This window comes from Manihot esculenta, chromosome 4 (genome assembly GCF_001659605.2).
Source record: "Manihot esculenta cultivar AM560-2 chromosome 4, M.esculenta_v8, whole genome shotgun sequence".
Taxonomy (NCBI): domain Eukaryota; kingdom Viridiplantae; phylum Streptophyta; class Magnoliopsida; order Malpighiales; family Euphorbiaceae; genus Manihot; species Manihot esculenta.
The window spans coordinates 23,814,981-23,838,421 of NC_035164.2; the positions used below are offsets into that span (position 1 = coordinate 23,814,981).

At 35.0% G+C, this 23,441-nt stretch overlaps 2 protein-coding genes across 2 annotated transcripts; both read left to right on the forward strand.

Annotated features, from left to right (window-relative positions):
- The first annotated feature begins 285 nt into the window (after window positions 1-285).
- Window positions 286-4,109, forward strand: LOC122723460 (endoglucanase-like). Its single transcript, XM_043955609.1, has 2 exons — window positions 286-712; window positions 4,099-4,109. Exons 1-2 carry the CDS (start codon window positions 286-288, stop codon window positions 4,107-4,109), a joined length of 438 nt encoding a protein of 145 aa, XP_043811544.1.
- Window positions 4,110-4,121: 12 nt separating this feature from the next.
- Window positions 4,122-5,982, forward strand: LOC110607982 (zinc finger MYM-type protein 1). Its single transcript, XM_043955610.1, is given in 4 exon segments — window positions 4,122-4,187; window positions 4,418-4,496; window positions 4,499-4,821; window positions 4,879-5,982. Coding segments are annotated over 4 exon segments (1,572 nt in total).
- Window positions 5,983-23,441: the final 17,459 nt, after the last annotated feature.

The window sequence follows — 23,441 nt, forward strand, 5'->3', positions numbered from 1 at the left end:
ATCAGAAAAGGGCGTGAACAGTACCAGCCCAGCAACTGCAAAGGAGAAGCGATCTGGCCAAGTGATTTGCCCACTGCTTACCCAAATCACTGGTCAAATCACCCTGTCAAGAATCCAGAGGGCCAGCATTAAATGATCAGGGCAGTTAACATACCCAAATCACTTTAAGTAGTTCTTTTCTTTTATTTTTTTTACTTTTTACGCTACTTATTGTCTTTTATCTCTTCTTCTTCAAGATTTCTCTCCTCCGACCACCACTGACCCACCAGCAAACCCAAGACCACCATGGTAAGAATTAAGATGAAGGCCACCGGCGGGCCGCTCATGTGGAAGAAACTAGGGCTGCCGAAACCCATCCCCTCCGACAGTGACGATGAAACATGGGACACCACTCCACCGGCCACCACCAGCACCGACACGCCACCGGCTACTGAAACAGCAACAGGACGCACCGACTCACCGGCCGTCCAGACATATCACGGCCAGAAACGGCCAAGAACTCAATCGCCACCTCCACCACCGAGATCAGAGCCAGAACCAGAAACCACCATTGCCACACATCCCGCAGGTCATGAGGAAGGCGATGCAACCACTGATGTGCCCAGCAATTTGCCCACTGATGCGCCCACTAGTACGCCCAGTGATTTCACCAGCAATGTGCCAAGCGCTATGCCCAGCGATGTGCCCACTGATGCGCCCACGGACTTGCCAAGTGATACACCTAGCGATCTACCCAGTGATTTGCCCAGTGCTTGCCCAAGTCACTGGTCAAATCACCCACAGGCCAGGAAGTCCCTTTCCCTTTTCTCCTTTATTTCTCTATATATATATTCAAACATTGAGGACAATATTTGGGATAGGTGTGGGGGTACTGGAGAGTATTTATTCACTGATCACACCATCTTTTGATTTCTTTTTTTTTTCCTATTTTGTTTCTTACTGTTTCTTTTTGTTTCTTTTCGCATTATTCTTACCCCTTTTTGCACACACCAAAATTTTTTTTCACACTTTTTGCACACACACACAGAATTTTGTCTTAGCTTTTGCTCTACTCAACATCGATAACAAGGTTAAAAGAGTTTCCTTATCTCATGACCCCATTGATTTGCCACCCCTTTAAGCCTAAACTGAATCATTCACGGTATGTTACCTTCACTTAGGAAGTTCTTTACTTGAATTGAATCCTTAAATTTGTTGTGGTCAAGGGAAATAAAAATAAAAATACATGCAAATAAAAAGCTAGTGTAACTCCCTATGAGCTGATTTGCCCAAACTATCATGACAAACCAGCACAAAGCACAAATCACAAACTTGTTCCAATGGTCTAAGACTATGAACTGAGCCTAATAGCCACTTGGAGAAGTAACTGACTGAGTAACCGGGGGTGTATCACCCATGTACACAATCGCGTAAAAAGGTCAGTAACTTTTTCAAGCAAATAAGTTTCGATGGTCTAGACTATGAACAGAGCTAGTAGCCACTTGAACAAGTGACTAACTGAGTAACCGGGGGTGTATCACCCATGTACACAATCGCGTAAAAAGGTTAGTGACTTTTTCAGGCAAGGATAAGAATAAGTGCTGCTGAAAATAAAAATTAAATAAAAAGGAGAAAGAGAGAAGGTGGCAAGTCACTCCTAGGGGTTACATTAAACCTAACATAAAAGAATAAGCATGATTGAATCAAAAACCTTTCCCTTGACCATGGTAGGTGAAAGGAAACAAGGAAAGGAGAGGATGACCTTAGTGCATGTACTCTATACTGTGATAGTTCAGATTAGGAGTCTAGGGGGGGCTGATTAAGTGGTGCTTAGGTTCTAAGGAAAAAGGGGGCTTGATTGGCTAAGTTATTTGTTGCTTGAGGACAAGCAAAAAGCTAGGTGTGGGGGTATTTGATCAAGCATAAATTAGCCACATTTTTATTATCTTTTTTATTGCTTATTTACACATTTTTTAGCTTAATTTATGGTTTTTATCTTGTTTTTACAGAAAAGGAAGAAATTGGAGAATTGGAGAAAAAGTGCAGAAAGTTGACAGAAAAGTGATCGGGTCAGTGATTTGCCCAGTGATTTGCCCACTGCTTGCCCAAATCAGGCTGAAGCAGAAACCTGAAGGCAACAGGCAGAAGTGATAAGGTCAGTGATTTGCCCAGGACACTCGAAGACACTGGCCAAATCACTCGCAGAAGACAGAGAGAACTGACTCGCAGAAACGTGATCGGGTCTGTGATTTGCCCAATCACTTGAAGAAACTGGTCAAATCACCGGACAAATCACTTTCACAACAGAAACTGACAGCAGAGCGGGAATTTGGGCAGAAAATAGAAATCTGAATTTTCAGAAGTCCAAATCCAACTCAATCACTATCAATACAAATCCAAGAGCCACGAAAAGAACTTCTCATCCAAGGAATTCCAATTGCAATTAAATTCAACATCAAAAGAGGAGTCAAACACCAAATCAAAAAGGGATTTTGAAACCCTAGATGGGTGGAAATCTGCAGCTATAAAAGGAGAGCCTCTAAACCAGCAAGGCATCATCTTGTGATCAGCAACTCAACTCGCCAGAAACTCTCCAGCATTTTTCTTCTTTTCTTTTCTTTTCATCTTTTTGTGTATTTAGTCCACCATGAGTGGCTAAACTCTTTCTTTTCTAGTTGAAGTTGGTGAATTTCAGATTTTGTTATGAATTGGGAGATTTAAATCTCCATTGTTAAACTTCTATTTATTCTCAATATTTATGCAATTTGAGCTTTCCATAATTATTACTTTGCTTTTAGAATCAATAAGGGCCCATTGCTTTTAAATTGCTTAAGTAATATTGTTTGAATGATTTAGGTCCGTAATTGCTTAGGTTGTTCAAATACAAATTTAATCAAATTGCATAATCTAAACTTGACCACGCGGTTGGCAAGGATAGAATTGGGTTTCTCTAAGTCTTAATGCAGTCAACAGTTGTTCGATGCTACAATGCCCCAAGGACGTTCCTTGGCAACTTGTTGATTAGTGTTTGATTAGCGAACGTTTCCTAATCAAACTAGAACTAAGGAGGAATTTGGATTGTGAGAAGCGTCTTCCACATCCTAAACTTATTTATTGAGATAAATAGGAGTATTAAAGAATCAATGATCAATTCTAAACAATCTGAAAAAGATCCATACTTCAACTAGAAGCTTTTCTATTATTGATTTACTCATCTTTAAATTATTGCTTTCTTTTGCTATTTAGTTTTAATTCATCAACTCAAACCCCCCTCTTTTAATTATTTGTTATTTACTTATCTTGGTTATTATTAGGAAGATCTTTAGTGTCAATTCCCTGTGGTTCGACCCTATTGCCACTATCTACAAATTTATTTTGTTGGTTGATAATAGGTTTATTTTTGACGGCTTCGACAACCGCCTATCACTATTGGTGATAAGTTCATCCTTTATGTGATATGTATGTGATGTGATGCATTTCATGAAAGCATGAACTTTTAATATAATGTTTTATTATTCTGCTCACTGGGCTCTAGTAGCTCACCCCACTCCCTTAATCCCCCAGGTATGCAGGTACGGGATAGGCTAGGAGGTCAAGAAGAGTAAAGTATGTTTTATGTAATAGTTAGAAGTGGACATGAGAATGATGTAATGTAAAGTATAGTATTAAACTGTTATGTAATGTAATGGTATTATTGAGGATAGTATTGTGCTTGACCCTAGTATGTTGTTAATCCCTTTTTGTGTACATGATTTTAATGATGTTTTGTAAACCAAACTTAATACACGTTATGATACCCCTTTGGAGCATTGTTGAGGACTCCAGTATGGGGATGTTATATATGTAAATGAATAGTGCATGCACAGGTTGAGTTTGGTGAATGAAAAGGAAAGTTTAAAATTTTTATGAAATTATCGATCATGTATGGGATTAAACAGGTTTACAGGATGCATGTTAGGCTTGCTACGGGTCCCGGCGGTCTTAAGCCGACCCGGATCCTAGCGCCGGTAGCAGTCCGATTTTTGGGTCGTTACATAAAATATCATTTTTGAAAAAAAAATTTAATAATAGATGTTGAATTAAATTATTAATGTATTTAAATTGTGCGTATTATTATAGGGATGGAGTGATTCTTTAAAAGAATGTCAACAAATGCATCGTCATCATTGTCGGTGAATCAACCTGTTCAATCAACTTCACCTAAGCAAGTAACTATTGAGGATTGTGAAGTTGATATTGAAAATATTCCTTCTGATTGAGGACTTCGACCTAACATATGAGGTATTCGCCTGATATTAAAAATCAGGTACGCAGAGCTTACCTACTAAAAAGTCCATGTCAACCACACAGTCATAAATTTCTTCAAAGAATAGATAAAAATCGAAATAGAAGATTTATTGTGTCTTAGTTTGATGAATTTGGGAGTTTGTTGTCTTAGTTTGATGAATTTGGGAGTTTGTTAGAATATAGCATAGCTAAAGATGCTGCATATTGTTTATATTGTTATCTTTTTTATCTGGGCGTAGTGAAAGGGGTCATGATGCTTTTATTACCGAAGGTTTTACTAATTAGAGAAAAAAGGAAAGATTGAGAGAACATGTAGGAGACCATAATAGTGATCATAATAGATGTCGTTTACTTTTTCAAGATTTAATGAACCAAGCTCAACACATTGAAGAGTCTATTTTAAAATAATCAGAAAAGTCAAAGATTGAGTATCGTTATATATTAAATGCGTCGATTGTTTGTCTCTGTTATCTCTTGATGCAAGGTTTGGCTTTTCGAGGGAATGATGAGTCTGAAGAGTCATTAAATCAAGGAAATTTTATTCAATTGTTGAAGGTGTTAGCTTCATGTAATGAGGAAATTAATAATGTGGTGTTGAAAAATGCTCTTGAGAATTTGAAGCTCATAGCTCCTTCCATTCAAAAAGATATCATTAATGCATGTGCAGTTGAAATAACAAATGCTATAATTAGAGATTTGGGGGATGATTTATTTTCCATTTTAGTTGATGAATGTCAGGATATATCAGTGAAAGCGCAAATGGGAGTTGTCATTCGTTATATTAATAAATTTGGATGTGTTGTTAAAAGATTTTTGGGTATTGTGCATGTTAATGATACTAGTGCATCATCACTTAAAAAGGCTATAGAGTCTTTATTCTCTACCCATGGTTTGAGTGTATCAAGTTTGAGAGGCCAAGGATATGATGGAGCTAGTGATATGAAGGGAAATTTAATTGGGCTTAAGAGTTTGATTTTAAGGGAGAATTCTAGTGCTTATTATGTCCATTGTTTTGCTCATCAACTCCAACTCACACTTGTTGCTATTGCTAAAAAACATTCAAGCATAAGCATTTTTTTAAAAACCGTTGCACATTTGTGCAATATTGTTGGAGGTTCTTGTAAAAGAAGAGACATGCTTCGGGAAAAGCAAAGAGAGAAAGTAGTTGAAGGGATTAGAATTGGTGAAATAGCAATTAGACAAGGTTTAAATCAAGAGATGACAATAAAGAGACCAGGAGATACTTGTTGGAGTTCTCATTATAGTACATTAATTAATTTGATATATTTATTTTCATCTTTGATTGATGTTCTTGAGTATATTGGTGAAAATGGTAATGATGATCTAGAAAGGGGTGAAGCAATTGAGTTGCTAGATATTATGAGTCGTTTTGAATTTATTTTTGTGTTGTTTCTCATGAGAAAATTTTTGGAAATCACTCATGACTTATCACAAGCTTTGCAAAGTAAGGATCAAAATATTGTTAATGCTATGCAGCTAGTTAAAGTTTCCAAATATCATTTACAAGTTGTAAGAGATGATGGTTGGAAATCTTTACTACTTGAAGTAGTGCAATTTTGTGGTAAACATGATATAGTTGTGTTAGAGATGGATGATTTGTATACAATGAGAGGGAGATCAAGAAGAAGAACTGAAAAGATGACAAATCTTCATTTCTACCGTATTGAGCTATTATACTCTGTCATTGATATGTAACTTCAAGTAGTGCAATTTTGTGGTAAACATGATATAGTTGTGCTAGAGATGGATGATTTGTATACAATGAGAGGGAGATCAAGAAGAAGAACTGAAAAGATGACAAATCTTCATTTCTACCGTATTGAGCTATTCTACTCTGTCATTGATATGTAACTTCAAGAACTTAATAATCATTTTGATGAAGTGAATACAAATTTACTTTTATGTATAGTATGTCTTGATCCTAAGACTCATTCTTTGTATTTGTGACTTTGCGGTTGTCGAAGCCGGTCAAAAATAACCTTTTTGGTTATCCACAATTTTACAACTGTAGATAGTGGTAAAAGGATCGAATGCACAGGGAATTGATACTCACCTATTTTTCTTATCAAAGACCAAGTAAATAAACTGAAAGCAAAATAAAAAGGGGGTTTTGAGATTGATGAATTGAACTAGAATTAAAAGCAACAAAGTAAAGCAAATAATTAAAGTAAAGAAAATTCAAATATGAGAAAAGCTCTAGTTGAAGAATTGGATCCACTTCAGTTGTTGGGATTGATCATTGACACTTAGGTTCCTTTATTTGATTCAATAAATTACTTATGGAGGTGGAAGACGTTTCTCACCACCATATCCCTTCTTAAGCATAGATTCACTAATCAACAAGTTGCCAAGGAACGTCCTTGGGCTTTTGGCATCTAACAACTGTCAATTGCATTAAGAAATAGAGAAACCTAATTCTAGCTACCTAAATGTATGGTGATATTGCTAGATCATGCAATTTCCTTAGTTTTTACACCAAGAGTTACTTGTGTTTGAATAATCCAAGCAATTACGGACTCAAATTGAATAATCCAAGCAATTATGGACTCAAAACTATCCAAACTAACAAATTATCACTTTGCAGTCAAGAATCAATGGGCCTTATTGATCTAAACAACAAAGCAACAATGGAATTAAGCATGAAATTGCATAAATATTGATAAATAAAAGATAAACATAATATGTTCAGATATCCCAATCCATAAAACAACTAAAGTTTCATCGAATCTTCAACTGGAAAAAGAGGTTTCAGCCACTCATGGCTGAAACAAAACACAAAAAAAATAAAATAAAGAGAAGAGGAAGAGGAACCGGCAGGCAGCTTGGAGAAGGAGGTGTACGGCTCTTCATGTGATGCTTTTATAGCTGAAAGTGTTGCCCTAGGTTTCCTTGTTGAGGTGGAGCCTTCTTTTGAATTTTGAATTCTTAGGAGGCAAGTGTGTCTTCTTGAGATTTGGCTTCCTGAATAAGCTGAATTGAATGTTGAGGTGCCTTCACATTTTTAATAAGGGAAAGACTCCTTGAAGATTTGAAATTTGAATTTCAAATTACTCTGCTGTCTGTACTTTCCTTATTTATCTTCACTTCAGCTGCAACTTGACTTGGGCAAACCACTTGTTCTCCTTTATCCTCTTTTAGGCAGTTTTAAGAGCATTTTTACCAAATTACCTCTTTACACCGTTTTCTGCAAAATAAGATCAAAATCACAGAATTAGACAGAAAATGTGTAAATTAACATTAATAACAACATGATAAATGAGTCTAAATTTAGTCTGATCAATTTGATGTGAGCAAATTGATTGAACTTGCAAAATTTTATTCATGTGAATTTTCTTCAGTTGCTCTACTTAAACTTGAATCTCAATTTGAGAACTTTGTCTTTGATATGCGTATGGACAAGAAGTTTTCTAATGTGAAATGAATTGGAGCTCTTACTGAAAATATGGTAGCTATAAGAAAGCATATTGTATTTCCTTTAGTGTATACATTGATTAAATTGTCATTACTCTTACCAGTTGCTATAACTACAGTTGAAATGACATTTTCTGCAATGCATATCATCAAAGATCGACTCCGCAATAAAATGAGAGATGATTTATTGAATGATTGTTTGGTAACTTATATCGAAAGAGATGTATTTGTAAATATTGATAATGATGATATTATGAATAGATTTCAAGTAATGAAAAATAGACGAGTAATATTATAATTTTATTGTAACTGCTTATCAACTTTTTATTTCACTGGATAGAACCATCATCTCTCCCATAAAGTCACCACAACCATCACCATCATCCCTCCCATAAAGTCACCACAACCACCACCGTAGCTGCCACCCACCACTATAACTAATGTCTTTACTATTGACTGTTATTGCTAATCAGCTGCATCCATGACTACCACTTGGTCACCATAGTCATAACTATTACTATCATCACCATTCAAATATACTATACTACTATCATTATCATGTTGCAATCACTACCCTCAATACAACCACCACTGCCACCATTTAATTATGTTTACTACTATAATTGGCCATTGTTATTATTGTTTGCACTATCACCACAACAACCATCATTATTATCGTCGTTGTTGCCATCACTATTTCCCTCACTTGGTTAGTGTTACTACTATTTTTACTATTATTGCCACCACTGTTTCTATCACTTGGTCACTATTATTACTATTATTACAATTATTATTGCATCCATTATCAATAATCTAGTAATCATAAATAATTATGACCTTTATAAAATAAACTAAATATAAAAATTAAAATTATCATTAACAATTACCTCACACTATATTACATTGTCCACTACATCGCATGACTAATAATATTACATTGCATTACATGATATATAACCTTAATTATTTTAATTCAACTTCAACTAGCTCTAATTAATTATATTTCTTTAATTGATTGTACAAAGTTATTGATTATGGTGCTTCTCGAGTGGTTGTACCCGGAGCATTCCAAATGGGTTGTGCACTAAGCTTACTTACAACATTTTCTTCAAACAAGTCTTCTACTTACGATTCACATGGTTCTTTGAAAGATTATAATAAGTTCCTTATGTATCACAATAATCATCTACAAGTTGCATTGCAAAAAATAAGAAAGAATCCTCACATACACATTATATATGGAGATCTTTACGGTGCTCTTGAGTGGATTTTGGATAATCTTTCCAATCTTGATTAGTGAATTTAAAAACCTCTTAAATCTTCTAAATTATAAAATATAGAGGTTATTTATACATAATATTTTAATAATTTTTTTTTTACTTTGTGCAGGATTTAAATCACTTAGAAAATCTTATTGTGGGATTGGTGGAAGATTTAATTGTAGTCCATCAATTAAAAAAATCTACAGAGCTCATGGAGTACCTATTTGTCCAAACCCTAAATAATATGTGTCTTGGGATGGATCATATTTTTCATATCAAGGAAACAAATATATATCAAAATGACTCATTAAAGACATCTTACTCCAACTTCAATGTAATATATGATAGGATATTATAGAGAAAATATGAATATACTAAAGAATTTTTTTTGAATTGCATAATTTATTATTACTAAATGGCTATTTTAAAAATGTTTTATTTTTTTGAAAACTTTATATGATGAAAGTAATTATTAGGTAATGCATTATCAAAGGCTTAGTTCTAAAAATAATCAATTTTTTCTTTTGCATTTTCATGATCTAATCCAAGCATTTAATCTTGGTATATTTGGTAGATTTATTAAAGTTGTGAAGATATTATCTAATTTTTGTAAACTAAACCTTGAAATAAAAATTTAACACAATTACCAAGTCTTCTATAGTTTCACTGTGATACTCATATAACGATAAACTTTGATGGTGGTGTGGATCATGGGTGAATGACTAAAACCACATAATTTAATTAATAGATATCAAAATGAAATTTAAAAGTTGTTTATAGAAGTAGGAAGATTGAATCGTCAAGAAAATAAAGTGGAAAAATACAAGTTGAAAAAATTGAATAAAACTAAAATAACCATTTAGATAAAATTTTCTCACATTTTGAAAATTGGTCAATTGTATGAAGATTTAAATAGTTTGCACTATAAGAAAAATTTTCATTAACGAGAGAAAAATTTGTTATTAAATATTAAAAATTAGTAGTTGAGATTCATTAACAACTATTTTATTAAGTCATTATGTTGTCTTTGAATGTTCTCTCATTAAGAAATTTTTAAGAAGGATATTGTACAATAGTTGTTATAGTAATTATGATGATACTATAATTGGTCATTATAATTATAACAATAACGATAAATTTTTCTTTCGTAATGATAGTTAATATGATTGTTATAAATAAAATTAAAAAAATTACTATTTTGCAATGTAATAATTTTAAAATAATGATAGTAATTGAAAATAATAATATTGATAATAATTGAGTACGCAATATTTCTAATAAAAAAGAAAAGTTTAATGTGTACTAAATGCGAGTTTACATAATCTACAAGTCATATTATTAATATTATAGTAGCCGTAAGTGATAGCTTATTCATTCTCTATTTGATGTAGACTTTGAGAAAAAAAGAAGATATACGAGCTGATCAAGACTTTCATTTTTAATGAGAGTATTTTACTGTGGTCATAAAAATTTAACATAATAATGACTAATTACATTATATATATATATATATGTATATATCATTAACGAGTTAAAGTTATATTTGTCACTATTTTTTTTTGTCGTTAAAAACTATAATTCTTGTAGTGTGGATTACATGACCAAAATATGAAAGTTTGGATTAATTAGACTATTATGAAATTAAATAGATGAAAGTTTGGATTGATTAGACTATTATGAAATTAAATAAATATCTCAATTTAAAATTTTGAAGCTCTCTATTTCTTCATTTATTAATTATTATGTTAACAATTTTATTTTGATACACAACATTGATAATGACAAAAGTTAGGGGCTAAAACCATTTCAAGGAATTGGATTAGTATAGTTGCAATCACATTTTTTCACTAATAAGTGTTTTAGAAAACCATGTATTGTTATCCAAAAGTTTTATTTCATGATTGGTAATTATAAATTATCACAGGTATGAAATTTATTTGGTATGGCTAGAGTAAATAATAAATGCTAAAAATGAAAATACTAGTCAAAATAAAAACAAAATAGAGTATAAAACATAGGGGTAAAGATGAACATGAGAAAATTCAAGAGACTTAATTAGGTATATGTGTAGGCATAAATGCCCTTTGCTCACTCTATTCAAAGTATCTTGAGTTTGAGTTTTGAGAGATTGTTGAAGTGAATTTTGTGAGCTAAAAGTAAAATTCATGAATTTTTAAGGCAAATGGCTAGAGTAAATATGAGTTAAAAGTTATGAATCTGGCCATTTGAATCTAAAATAAAATACAAAGTTAACATGCCAACATAAAAGCTAGGAAAATGTCTCAAATATTTGCTAGAGATTAGAAAAAAACCTTAAAGTACACTAAGGTTGACTAGCCAAAAAGTAAAAAAAAACTTATGAATATCTTCGGAAGAACAAATTTGTATGTAGAAAATAAAGGGATTTTGTGATTGTTCACCTTCTTTTTTTTTTTTTTTTCCTAATCATCTAACACTTCAACCCTGTAACAAACTAAGCTTTAGTTTAAATTTTATTAATGAATCCATTTTTATTTTCCTTGTATATGGATATGCAATTAGGGATTGATGCATTTACATTTTTTATTGATTGAAGATGTCATTTTCTTATATTTTATCTATATTTTATTTGATTTTTGTTAATTATTATAAACACTTATTTTCTTATGTAACGACCCGAAAATCGGACCGCTACCGGCGCTAGGATCCGGATCGGCTTAAGGCCGCCGGGACCCGTAGCAAGCCTAACATGCATCCTGTTAACCTGTTTAATCCCATACATGATCAACAATATACATAAAAATTAAAACTTTTCTTTCATACATTCTCTCATACACCATACTCAACCTGTGCATGCACTGAACATAGTCATAACTATAAACATTAATCCCTCTGTGGGATCTCATCAATGTCCCCAATGGGTGACATAACCTGTGTTGAGTTGGTTTACATAAAACATCATAAAACATCTAAGATAATGTATTAAAAGGGATTACAATATACTATGGTCAAGCACACTTCTAAACCTCAATATTATCCATGAACATTTACATTACATAACAATTCAACACTTTTCATGTCCACACTATCTATTACAACCAAAACTTCAATACTCTTGCTGACCTCCTAGTCTACCCTGTACCTGCAAGCCTAGGGTTAAGGGAGAGGGGTGAGCTACAAGAGCCCAGTGAGCAGAATAATAAAACATTTAAAGCATATGGTAACATGAAATGCATCACATCACAACTAATCACATCAAGGATGAATTTGTCACCAATAGTCCCCTACATGGTCCAACTATGCCAGGGGCGTAGAATGGGCCTCACTGGTCTTTCTCTTACATAACATAGCATAACATAACAGTCCAACTGTGCCAGGGGCGTAGAATGGGCCTCACTGGTCTTTCTCTTACATAACATAGCATAACATAACAGTCCAACTATGCCAGGGGCGTAGAATGGGCCTCACTGGTCTTTCTCTTACATGGTGCCAGGGGCGTAGAATGGGTCTCACTGGTCTTCCGTACCGTATCATCATCATCATAACATATGGGGACTAATGGATCATTCAACATTCATCCACATCATCAAACATATTATGCAATGCAACATATTCATGAGTCTAATGCAAACACCCTATTATATTTCATGGCATTCATGGTGCGTGACTCATGCTAAAACTGGTTTATTTATTTAAAAGCATAAGAGTTATTCCACTCACCTCTGGCTGAAGCTCTACTGACTCAGAAGCAGCTGAACTCACTGCTGGGGTCCTCGGTTCCTCGGGTCCGAACCTACACAGGTGGACTCAAATGAGGGACCAAACATACATGAACATAACTCTATACTACTCCCCAAAAACCCCCTAGAACATCAAGAAACAATCATAGAAAAACATGCAAAAGAGGGCTGGACAGGGCACTTTCGGCGGCAGGTTCGGCGGTCGAAAGTTCCTCCAGAGCCGAAAGTCAGGCAGGTTCGGTGGCACCTTCGGCGGCCGAAACTCCCAGACAGAGGCGAAAATCATACATGTTCGGCGGCACTTTCGGCGGCCGAAACTCCCAGACAGAGGCGAAAGTCCTCTTTCGGGGGCAAGCTTCGGCAGCTGAATGCTGCCTCCACAAGAGGGTTCAGCAGCCGAAAGTCCTTTCGGCTGCCGAACCTGGTTTCTCCCAAAGGGCAGAAACTTGGTTCAAACATGCACAAACGCCTCCAACTCAAACCATCATGCATTTAGCTCAACCAAAACATGCATACAAGCTCCTAGGGGTCTCAAACTACCTTAAACCCCATCTACAACACATCAAACATGCATTTGCAAGCCACATTGTTCAAAATCACAAAATGAACACATAAACTCCAACATAACCTATCTAGCATTTCTACCCCATAAATCTACTTAAAACTTACTTAAAACATGCAATGAGCTTAAGATCGGCTCTTACCTCTTGAAGATCGGGAGAGAGACGACCTAAACTTGGAGATGGGAGATTTTCAACTTCCTTGGGTCTCCAAGCTCAAAACTTGCTCAAAACTTGAAAATCTTCAAAATAAGATGAAAACTTGTGAAAATCGTGAAAGATTTGAAGGAAGAACTCAAAGATTGGTGAGGGATGGTGGAAGGGCTCACCTTGGCCGAAAATGGGGAGAAACCTCGCCCATTTCGGCTAAGGGACTCCTTTATAGTGGCTGGCCAGGCCACGTTCGGGGGCCGAATGTGCCTCCGCATGCATGCCATGTTCGGCGGCCGAACTTGAGGTTCGGCGGCCAAACCTGGACTTCCCTCACTTATGCCTTCGGGGGCCTAAGGCACGCCCGAAATGCATGCATGTTCGGCGGCCGAACCTGGGTTTTCCTCCAAAATCATTTTCATGCAAAAACTCAATTCCAACTTGCTTAAAACCATAAAACACATTAAAACATTTTATGAAAACATGGTTTTACCCTTCTAGAGGTTTCCGACATCCAAGATTCCACCGGACGGTAGGAATTCCGATACCGGAGTCTAGCCGGGTATTGCATCTTAACTCTTCCATTGTATGATTTGTATAAGTGGTAAAAAGCTATATAATGAAAATACCATGAAATAATATGGATTTCAAAAAACTTAAGAGACTAAAGAACGGCAAGACATCAAATTTTTAGACTATGTACCTAATTTCATTATAGAAGCTTTTTTTAAGCCAAAATTCTAATTATTTAATTGGACTAAATCCAACATTTTTAATGTTCCGAATGGGCTTAATAAATATTCTATTTTAAATATTAAACAAAAGAACTCATCCATTTGTTTTGTTTGAAGACTAATGAAATCTTTTATTTTAAAAAATTTTAAATTAATTTTTATTTAAAAATAAAAATATTAAACAAATGATTTTTGAGGATAATTATTATTCGTAACTAGTTAGATGAGAGGAATGATTTTGTCACAAATTTAAGATTTGCTTTAGATAATTATTAAAAATAAAAATATTTTTTAGAGATAAATTCTTATTACTTATCTTTTTTACTTATTTATTTTTAAATTTAATTCTTAATTAGTTTCATAGATATATTAAATTTAGCTATAGTCTATCTATTTTTCTTTATAAAAACATAATCAATTTCATACTAATCAAAGACATATTTGGATGGCATAAAATAAAAATTTTAGGCTTTTTTCGGCAATAAGGATAAATTTATCCTTGAAGTATGCAGTAAGGCCTAAAAATATAAAATGTAATTTTTTGTTATAAAACTAAAACTAGACTATATTTAAAATATTAAATAAATATAAATAAGTACAAATAGACCGAGTAGAGTGTAGTTCACATTTTAATACTGAGATAAAGGATGACTTTATTTGGTTTTCTAATGTTTGTTTGAGGACAAATTTAGATAAAAATTAAAATATAATATTTTTAGGCTTGCTATATAGTTTAAGAGTAAATTTGATATTTTAGCCATAATTTTTCTTATGGTTGTAGTGAGTGGGATAACTACTATTTATTAGTTGTTACTTCATTCCACAAAAAATCATTAAATTTCTTACACTTTCACATTACTGCACCTAGTTTTCATCTACATATAGGTGGATTTTTAAGCTCCTAATGTTCATAACTAATGCCAAAGACACATATTATTCCGAGAGGATTTATTAAACATGTGTTTCTTCTTAATAAACAGTAAGTTTCGTCCTTAGTTTGAGTTTTAGTAATAACTGTTTAAATTCTAAATTTTAACTATTTTAATCAATTTATTACTTTATGTTCTTTAATTATTTTTTCCTTATCAAGCATATTATCATGGTTTATTTTTGAAAGCATTATTATATTTGTGAATAACTACTGCTAAACTTGAAATATTATATTGAGAAAACAAATTACAAGTAAATTGTAAATGTGTTTCTGTAATTTCCATTGTAAATATTAAAGACAAAAATAGCAAATGCTATAATTAATGCTTATATAATATATAGTAATTATATAAATTATGTTAATAAAAAGATTTTTAAATTAAATGCACTAAAATGATTATCAAACATATTAAACTAAGTAATGTACTTAATATATTCCCAACTGAATTATCCAACTAATATGGATTGGATACTCGAAATATAAAAGACCATGCCTGTAATACCCGGCTAGACTCCGGTATCGGAATTCCTACCGTCCGGTGGGATCTCGGATGTCGGAGACCTCTAGAAGGGTAAAACCATGTTTTCATAAAATGTTTTAATGTGTTTTATGGTTTTAAGTAAAAAGGAAATGAGTTTTTGCATGAAAACAACCTTGGAGGAAAACCCAGGTTCGGCCGCCGAACCTCAAGTTCGGCCACCGAACATGCATGCATTTCGGGTGTGCCTTAGGCCCCCGAAGGCATAAGTGAGGAAAGTCCAGGTTCGGCCGCCGAACCTCAAGTTCGGCCGCCGAACATGGCATGCATGCGGGGGCACGTTCGGCTCCCGAATGTGGCATGGCCAGCCACTATAAAGGGGTCCCTTAGCCGAAATGGGCGAGCTTTTCTCCCCATTTTCGGCCAAGGTGAGCTCTCCACCGTCCCTCACCAATCTTTGAGTTCTTCCTTCAAATCTTTCACGATTTTCACAAGTTTTCATCTTGTTTTGAAGATTTTCAAGTTTTGAGCAAGTTTTGAGCTTGGAGACCCAAGGAAGTTGAAAATCTCCCATCTCCAAGATTTGGTCGTCTCCCTCTCGATCTTCAAGAGGTAAGAGCCGATCTTAAGCTCATTGCTTGTTTTAAGTAAGTTTTATGAAGATCTATGGGGTAGAATGCATGTTTAGCTTATGGTTAGGTTTATGAGTTTATGTTATGTTTTTGAGCAATGTGAATGTTTGATGTGTTGTAGATGGGGCTTTAGATGGTTTGAAGCCCCTAGGAGCTTGTATGCTTGTGTATGTGTGTTGTAGAATAGGTTTATGCATGAATGGAAAGTTTGGGAGGCTTTTGTGCATGAAGAACCGAGTTTCTGCCCTTTTGGCAGAAACCAGGTTCGGCAGCCGAAGGACTTTTGGCCGCCGAACCTGCCTGGGAGGCAAGCCTTTCGGCTGCCGAAGCCTGCCCCCGAAAGGAGACTTTCGTCTCTGTCTGGGAGTTTCGGCCGCCGAAAGTGCCGCCGAACATGCATGAGTTTCGCCTCTGTCTGGGAGTTTCAGCCGCCGAAGGTGCCGCCGAACCTGCCTGACTTTCGGCTCTAGAGGGACTTTCGGCTGCCGAACCTGCCGCCGAAAGTGCCCTGTCCAGCCCTCTTTTGCATGTTTTTCTATGATTGTTTCATGATGTTCTAGGGGGTTTATGGGGAGTAGTTTAGAGTTATTGTAACGACCCGGAAATCCGGACCGCTACCGGCGCTAGGATCCAGATCGGCATAAGGCCGCCGGGACCCGTAGCAAGCCTACTATGCATCCTGTACAGCTGGTATAATCCCAAACATGATCCAACATAAGCATAAACTTTAAAACATAAGGCTGTAAACTTTTTTCTTTAACCCGTTTGACCTGTGTATGCACTATGACTGAACTCATAGAACCCCTAGGGTCAGCATACCCTATGTCAAACTCGGTCCATCACATGAAACAACATAAAATAAAACTCATGTACAAAGGGATTATCCAACTCGGGCCAAGCACAATACTATAACTCTGAACATACAACATAATATCATTATGCAATACAACTCTTTTTACATCAATACATAGCCTTACGTTACATCATGTCCACTACTATTCTATTACATAAACATGACCATGGAAGTAACCTGCTGGTCTCCTGACTATCTCTGACCCTGCAAAACTGGGGTTAGGGGAGAGGGGTGAGCTAAAAAGCCCAGTGAGTAGAAACATGAAAACATTTGTTTTAATTCCTCCATTTTTAGGTATATTATTATTCATTTTATGATTATTATCATTATTTTATGCTTTCATGGAATGCATCACAACACAAACATATCACATCAAGGATGAATTTGTCACCATTAGCCCTCTACATATCGTAATATGTCCAACTATACCAGGGGCGATGAGGCCACGCCTAGTATTCGCTTACATAACTCATACCATAACATGTCCAACTACACCAGGGGCGATTAGGCCTCACCTAGTGTTCGCTTACATAACATAGTACCAGGAGCGACCTGGTCTTTCTGTCTCATATCATACCATGGCATATCATATCATATTATCTCATCTCATACTGAGGGCTAAGGATCATCCAACATCCATCCACATCAACAACATATTATGCAATGCATCATATTCGTGGGTTCTAATGCAAAACAACCTAATACATATCATGGCATTTTATGATGCATGGATCATGCTCTAAAAACATTTAATGTCTTAATTTAAAACATTAGGTTTAGTTCCACTCACCTCTGGATAGCTCTGGACTAACTCTGAAGCAGCCAACACTGCTAAATACCTCGGCTCCTCGGGTCCGATCCTACACAGGTGGACTCCAGTGAGGTGCCAAACATACTCTAAACAACTCATAAACAACTCCCCAAAAACCCCCCTAAAGCATCACTTAAACATGCATAGAAAACACTCATGAAAAGGCTGGACAGGGCACTTTCGGCGGCACCTTCGGCGGCCGAAAGTCCCAGACAGAGACGAAAGTCAGGCAGGTTCGGCGGCACCTTCGGCGGCCGAACCCTCTCTCCAGAGACGAAAGTCAGGCACTTTCGGCGGCCGAACATTACCTTCGGCGGCCGAAAGTCTACTTTCAAGCCAAAACTTCAACTTTCGGGGGCAAGGTTAGGCGGCCAATCCCTGCATTCAAAGGCAGGTTCGGCGGCCGAAACCACCTTCGGCGGCCGAACCTGAGTTCTTCCCAGAAGGGCAGAACTCAGCTTCTCATGCATTGAAGCCTCCCAAACCTTCCAAACACCCCAAAACAAGCATCCAACTCCTCAAACACATGCATACATCCTTAACTATGCACAAAGGAGCTCAAACAAGTTTAAACTCCCTAAAACAACATCTAAAGCATACATAGATAGTTTATGACCCACATAGGCCAAAACCATCAAAACAAACCAAACCTCACATACTCTCTCCCAATCATGCATACTCTCTCCCATAAGCTCAAAGGGGCTTGAAAACTAACTTAAACCCCAACACAAACATCACATAATCATACATTGGGCATAAACCCACATAAACCCTAACATGCATATCTACCCATGCTCAACCATCAAAACCTCTTAAAACTCACTTAAAATATAAAGGAAAGCATAGATCTACACTTACCTCTTGAAGATCGAGGGTTGGTGCGACCCAAAGCTTGAGATGTGGAGAACCCAAACTCTTAAAGTCTCCAAGCTCTCCAAATCTTGATCCAAGCTTTAAAACTCTTCAAAACAACCATATAGCTTATAAAACGTGAAGGATTTGAAGAAAAAGCAAGAAAACGACTAGAGGAGGACATGAACACACCTGAGCTCGAGAATGGGGAGAAAACTCGCCCATTTTCGGTCTGAGGGGCTTTTATAGGTGGCCAGCCAAACCTCCTTCGGCGGCCTAACGTGCATGCAAAACACCCCCATGTTCGGCGGCCGAACTTGAGGTTCGGCGGCCGAACCTGGTTTGCTCAAACATAGCTTTCGGAGGCCAAAAGCGCTCCCAAAACCAACTCATGTTCGGCGGCCGAACTTCACTTTCGGCGGCCGAACCTGGCAAAAACCTCCTTAGTCTTTTCTTTTCAAAACTCAAATCTTTTTCATTTAAAACCATGAAATCAGTAAAAATCATTTTAGAAATCACATTTTACCCCTCTAGAAGACTCTGGCATCATCAAAATTCCATATTCCAACGGACATTCCGCCGGAAGGTAGGGATTCCGATGCCGGAATCTAGCCGGGTATTACAGTTATGTTCATGTATGTTTGGTCCCTCATTTGAGTCCACCTGTATAGGTTCGGACCCGAGGAATCGAGGACCCCAGCAGTGAGTCAGCTGCTCCAGTGTCTGGTCAGAGCTAGCCAGAGGTGAGTGGAATAACTCTTTATGCTTTAAAATAAATAAATCAGTTTTAGCATGATTCACGCATCATGAGATATAATAGGGTGTTTGCATTAGACTCACGAATATGTTACATTGCATAATATGTTGATGATATGGATGAATGTTGAACGATCCTTTAGTCCTCATATATTATGATGATGATGGTACGGTACGGAAGACCAGTGAGGCCCATTCTACGCCCCTGGCACAGTTGGACCATGTTATATTATGTTATGTAAGGGAAAGACCAGCGAGGCCCATTCTACGCCCCTGGCATAGTTGGACCATGTAGGGGACTATTGGTGACAATTTCATCCTTGATGTGATATGATTGTGTTGTGATGCATTCCATATTGCCATATGTTTTAAATTGTTTTATTATTCTGCTCACTGGGCTTTATAGCTCACCCCTCTCCCTTAACCCCCAGGTTTGCAGGTACAGGGTAGACCAGGAGGTCAGCAAGAGTAATGAAGTCTTGGTTATGTAATAGATAGTGTGGACATGAAAAATGTTGAGTTATGTAATGTAATGATGATATTGAGGTTTAGAAGTGTGCTTGACCATAGTATATTGTAATCCCTTTTTAATACATGATCTTTATGTTTAACCAACTCAACACATGTTATGCCACCCATTGGGGGCATTGATGAGGTCCCACAGAGGGGTCAATGTTTATGATTATGACTATGTTTAGTGCATGTACAGGTTGAGTTGGTGTATGAGGATATGAATGAAAGAAAAGTTTTAATTTTTATGTATGTTGTTGATCATGTATGGGATTAAACAGGTTCACAGGATGTATGTTAGGCTTGCTACGGGTCCCGGCGGTCTTAAGCCGATCTGGATCCTAGCGCCGGTAGCGGTCCGGTTTTCGGGTCGTTACAATGCCTAAAATGCAAAATCCAAATATGAAAAAGGATCATAGTCAATGCCCAGTCGCAATCCTTATGAGTTTAGACTTAACAAGACTGGTGCTCTAAGCATAATACCTACTATAAAAAGATATCTTTTCAAACTTAGGATTTCACACCCCACTAAGTTAAGTTATCTTAGTCCCAATAGGTAGATAACCTCTAAACATGTGATTATATTATTTCTCTTTTACTATTATTAAAACTTAGTATTTTTCTTATTTTATAGATTTAAACTCGTCTCATGGAGTCAATGCAAATCAATAATATTTTTTAGTTATAACTTTTGATCTTATACTCTTATTTTTTTTATTAAATAAACCTTATATGTTTTATAAATTATTGTATCATAACCTAAAAATCATCAATAACCGATTAAAATATTTAACAATAAACTCATAACAGCCCAACAAAAACTTATTTAAATAACTTTTCGATTCATTTTCTATTTGTACCAAAATAGTTAACCTAAGTTATCTACTAATTCAGAGTTAGAATATATATATATATATATATATATATATATATATATATATATATATATATATTCCTGTACCACTTTGTTATTTACTGATGTGGGATCTCTATCTTAGCTCAAACAAGCAGCTGGCCTTTACAAAATCAATTGATTTAACAATATTATTTATTGCAGTCATAGGCTTAGCACGCATTAACTGTATTTAGTTGTTCCCCATAGATTATGAGTCTAGTATAGTTATTGTAATTCAACGATCTATTACGTAAATGGTTAGTTTTTTTCATAGTTTACAATAGTTACATGAGAATTGTCACTTTACAATTGCAAATTTTTCTAAGAGATCAAACACATACCTTTAACGACATAAGGAAAAATTATATTTCAATTGAAATTCTTTTATATCAAAAATTATATGCAAAGCCTAATATATGAAAGCCTAATATATGCATGTTTTTCACTCTATTGTTAACAAAATATAAACATAATAATCCTACTTGCTCAAAGTTGGAAATAATAATTTCTATCATATCCAAGCTAGAGAATATTGATGTTCGCTTTAAATAAATATGTCAACCCAAATGACTCTCTAAAAAAGCTCAAAATAAAGTTGTAGATACTATTTTTTTATTAACTAATCAATTGAGCAAAGTACAAACCAAAGGAAAAAAAAAAAGTAAAAATAGATAAGATTCTAGACCCTTCACTAACTTATAGAAGGAATATAACTAAAACTCAACAACTTGATTAGATTTATTAGGAGTTTTATTTCTAAAAAAAAAAAAAAATGATGGGTCATTCAATACCCTTCTTGTTTCTTAAAAAATTCAGCTAACAATTTTAATTTTTGAAGGGGTTACACATGGGTCATTGATTCATAAATCTATAGGTTTCCAATGCTCATCACATTACCATTTATGCCATTGATCGATTTAGTAGAATTATTGTTTTCAACACCATGGCTAGAGTCAATAGGAGGCCTTTGATGAAGGAAGGAGCTAGAACAAATAATCATAGAATTTGTGTTCCTATGAGAAAATAGATTTTCCCTATAGGCAGTGCCAATGATGTTGCACCAGCTCTTCATGTGGATTAAGATATGCAAAACAAGTTAGAGCACCAAGTACTTTGATTAACTAATGACAGTTTATGTTATTGTAAGTAATGAATGTTCTTCTACTCATTACTCTTTTGACGGCATGCTTGGAAAGAAATAAATAAATAAAGAGAAAATTCTTATAACAAATCAAGTTTTGAGGCAAAGTTGTGAAAAATAAAAATAAATAAATAAATAAAGTTCTAATGGCCTCACATCATCAAAGGATCGACAAAATGGTATCTTGGTAATTTTGAACCATACAACGAATCATAGAAAAGTAATTGATGTTGGCTTTTGTAGATATTGCTAAAAGTATGCGTACTTTCATTCCTATTTAGTTGGATTGCAATTGAGCAATAGAAAGTTTCTCCTTGCATCAACTACCCAATCAATAAAATAACTACAACATTTACTTTAATATTAAAAAATTAAAAGTCACTGTAACGATAAACTAATGTTAATTTGTAAACTCAACAAATCTTCCATTGTATCATAATTTTGATTTATTTAAAGAACATGGTGGCTTAGATTGGATCTTCCAATGAAATTCTCACAACCAAAGTCATAGGACAAATTTATTTATTCATATGAGGGCCACCACTACTATTAAGGCCATATCAACCAATAATTTGTAAGACTCAACATTCACTCAAGAGTAATGAGGATTTTTTTTTCTTTTTGAAAAAAAAAATCTTGCATCAGTAGTATGAGAATTAATAAATTACAACCTAAATACATATTTATTTTTGACAAAATTTATTATTCATCTTATTGTTTAACTATTATAGATGAGTTTTAGGAGGAACATATAAATAAATTACATAAGATTTCTACTATGAATTTGATAAAATAAGATAAGAGTTTTCTTCGTGGAGTTGTTGCAGAATGCAAGCCATCTATTTCGCTCTCTCTTTTAAATTTATAGTACGAATAGAATAAGAGAAACACAACTTTTATATTATTTTTTCACAGATGGCACCGATGATGTTGTTTGCATTATATTTTTTTAGATATGAACTTGCAAAACAAGATAGAACCCTGTGTGGATTAGCTTGGTAACCTCTCCGATGCTTAATTCAATACGAGTACAGAATAAATAATTGAATTGACTATTGAGACACTAACATAGTTTTGAGCTCCTTATATAGCGAATTAGATAGAATTATTTTTAGCATAGGATGTGAAATCCTATATAAGATAGGATAAGAAATTCTAAACAAGATAAGAGAAGGAATCCTAGATAAGATAGGATATGAAATTCTATCGATAAATGTTTACGATAGATTTATCACTTAGATTTACGTGCTGTGGCAAATTAACTTAGATTTTTCACTTTTTCTAATGTGATTGAGTGAAGCGTTTACTACGGATTTGATTTTCTTTGTGGTCATTCTATCTTAGTGAGGAATTTACTTTTATTATATCTTTTTATGTACTTATTTAAATATAAAAGAACACTCAAACGATATTTGCTGACTCAAGATTACTCTTACAAGATTTGGCTGAAATCTTGGAG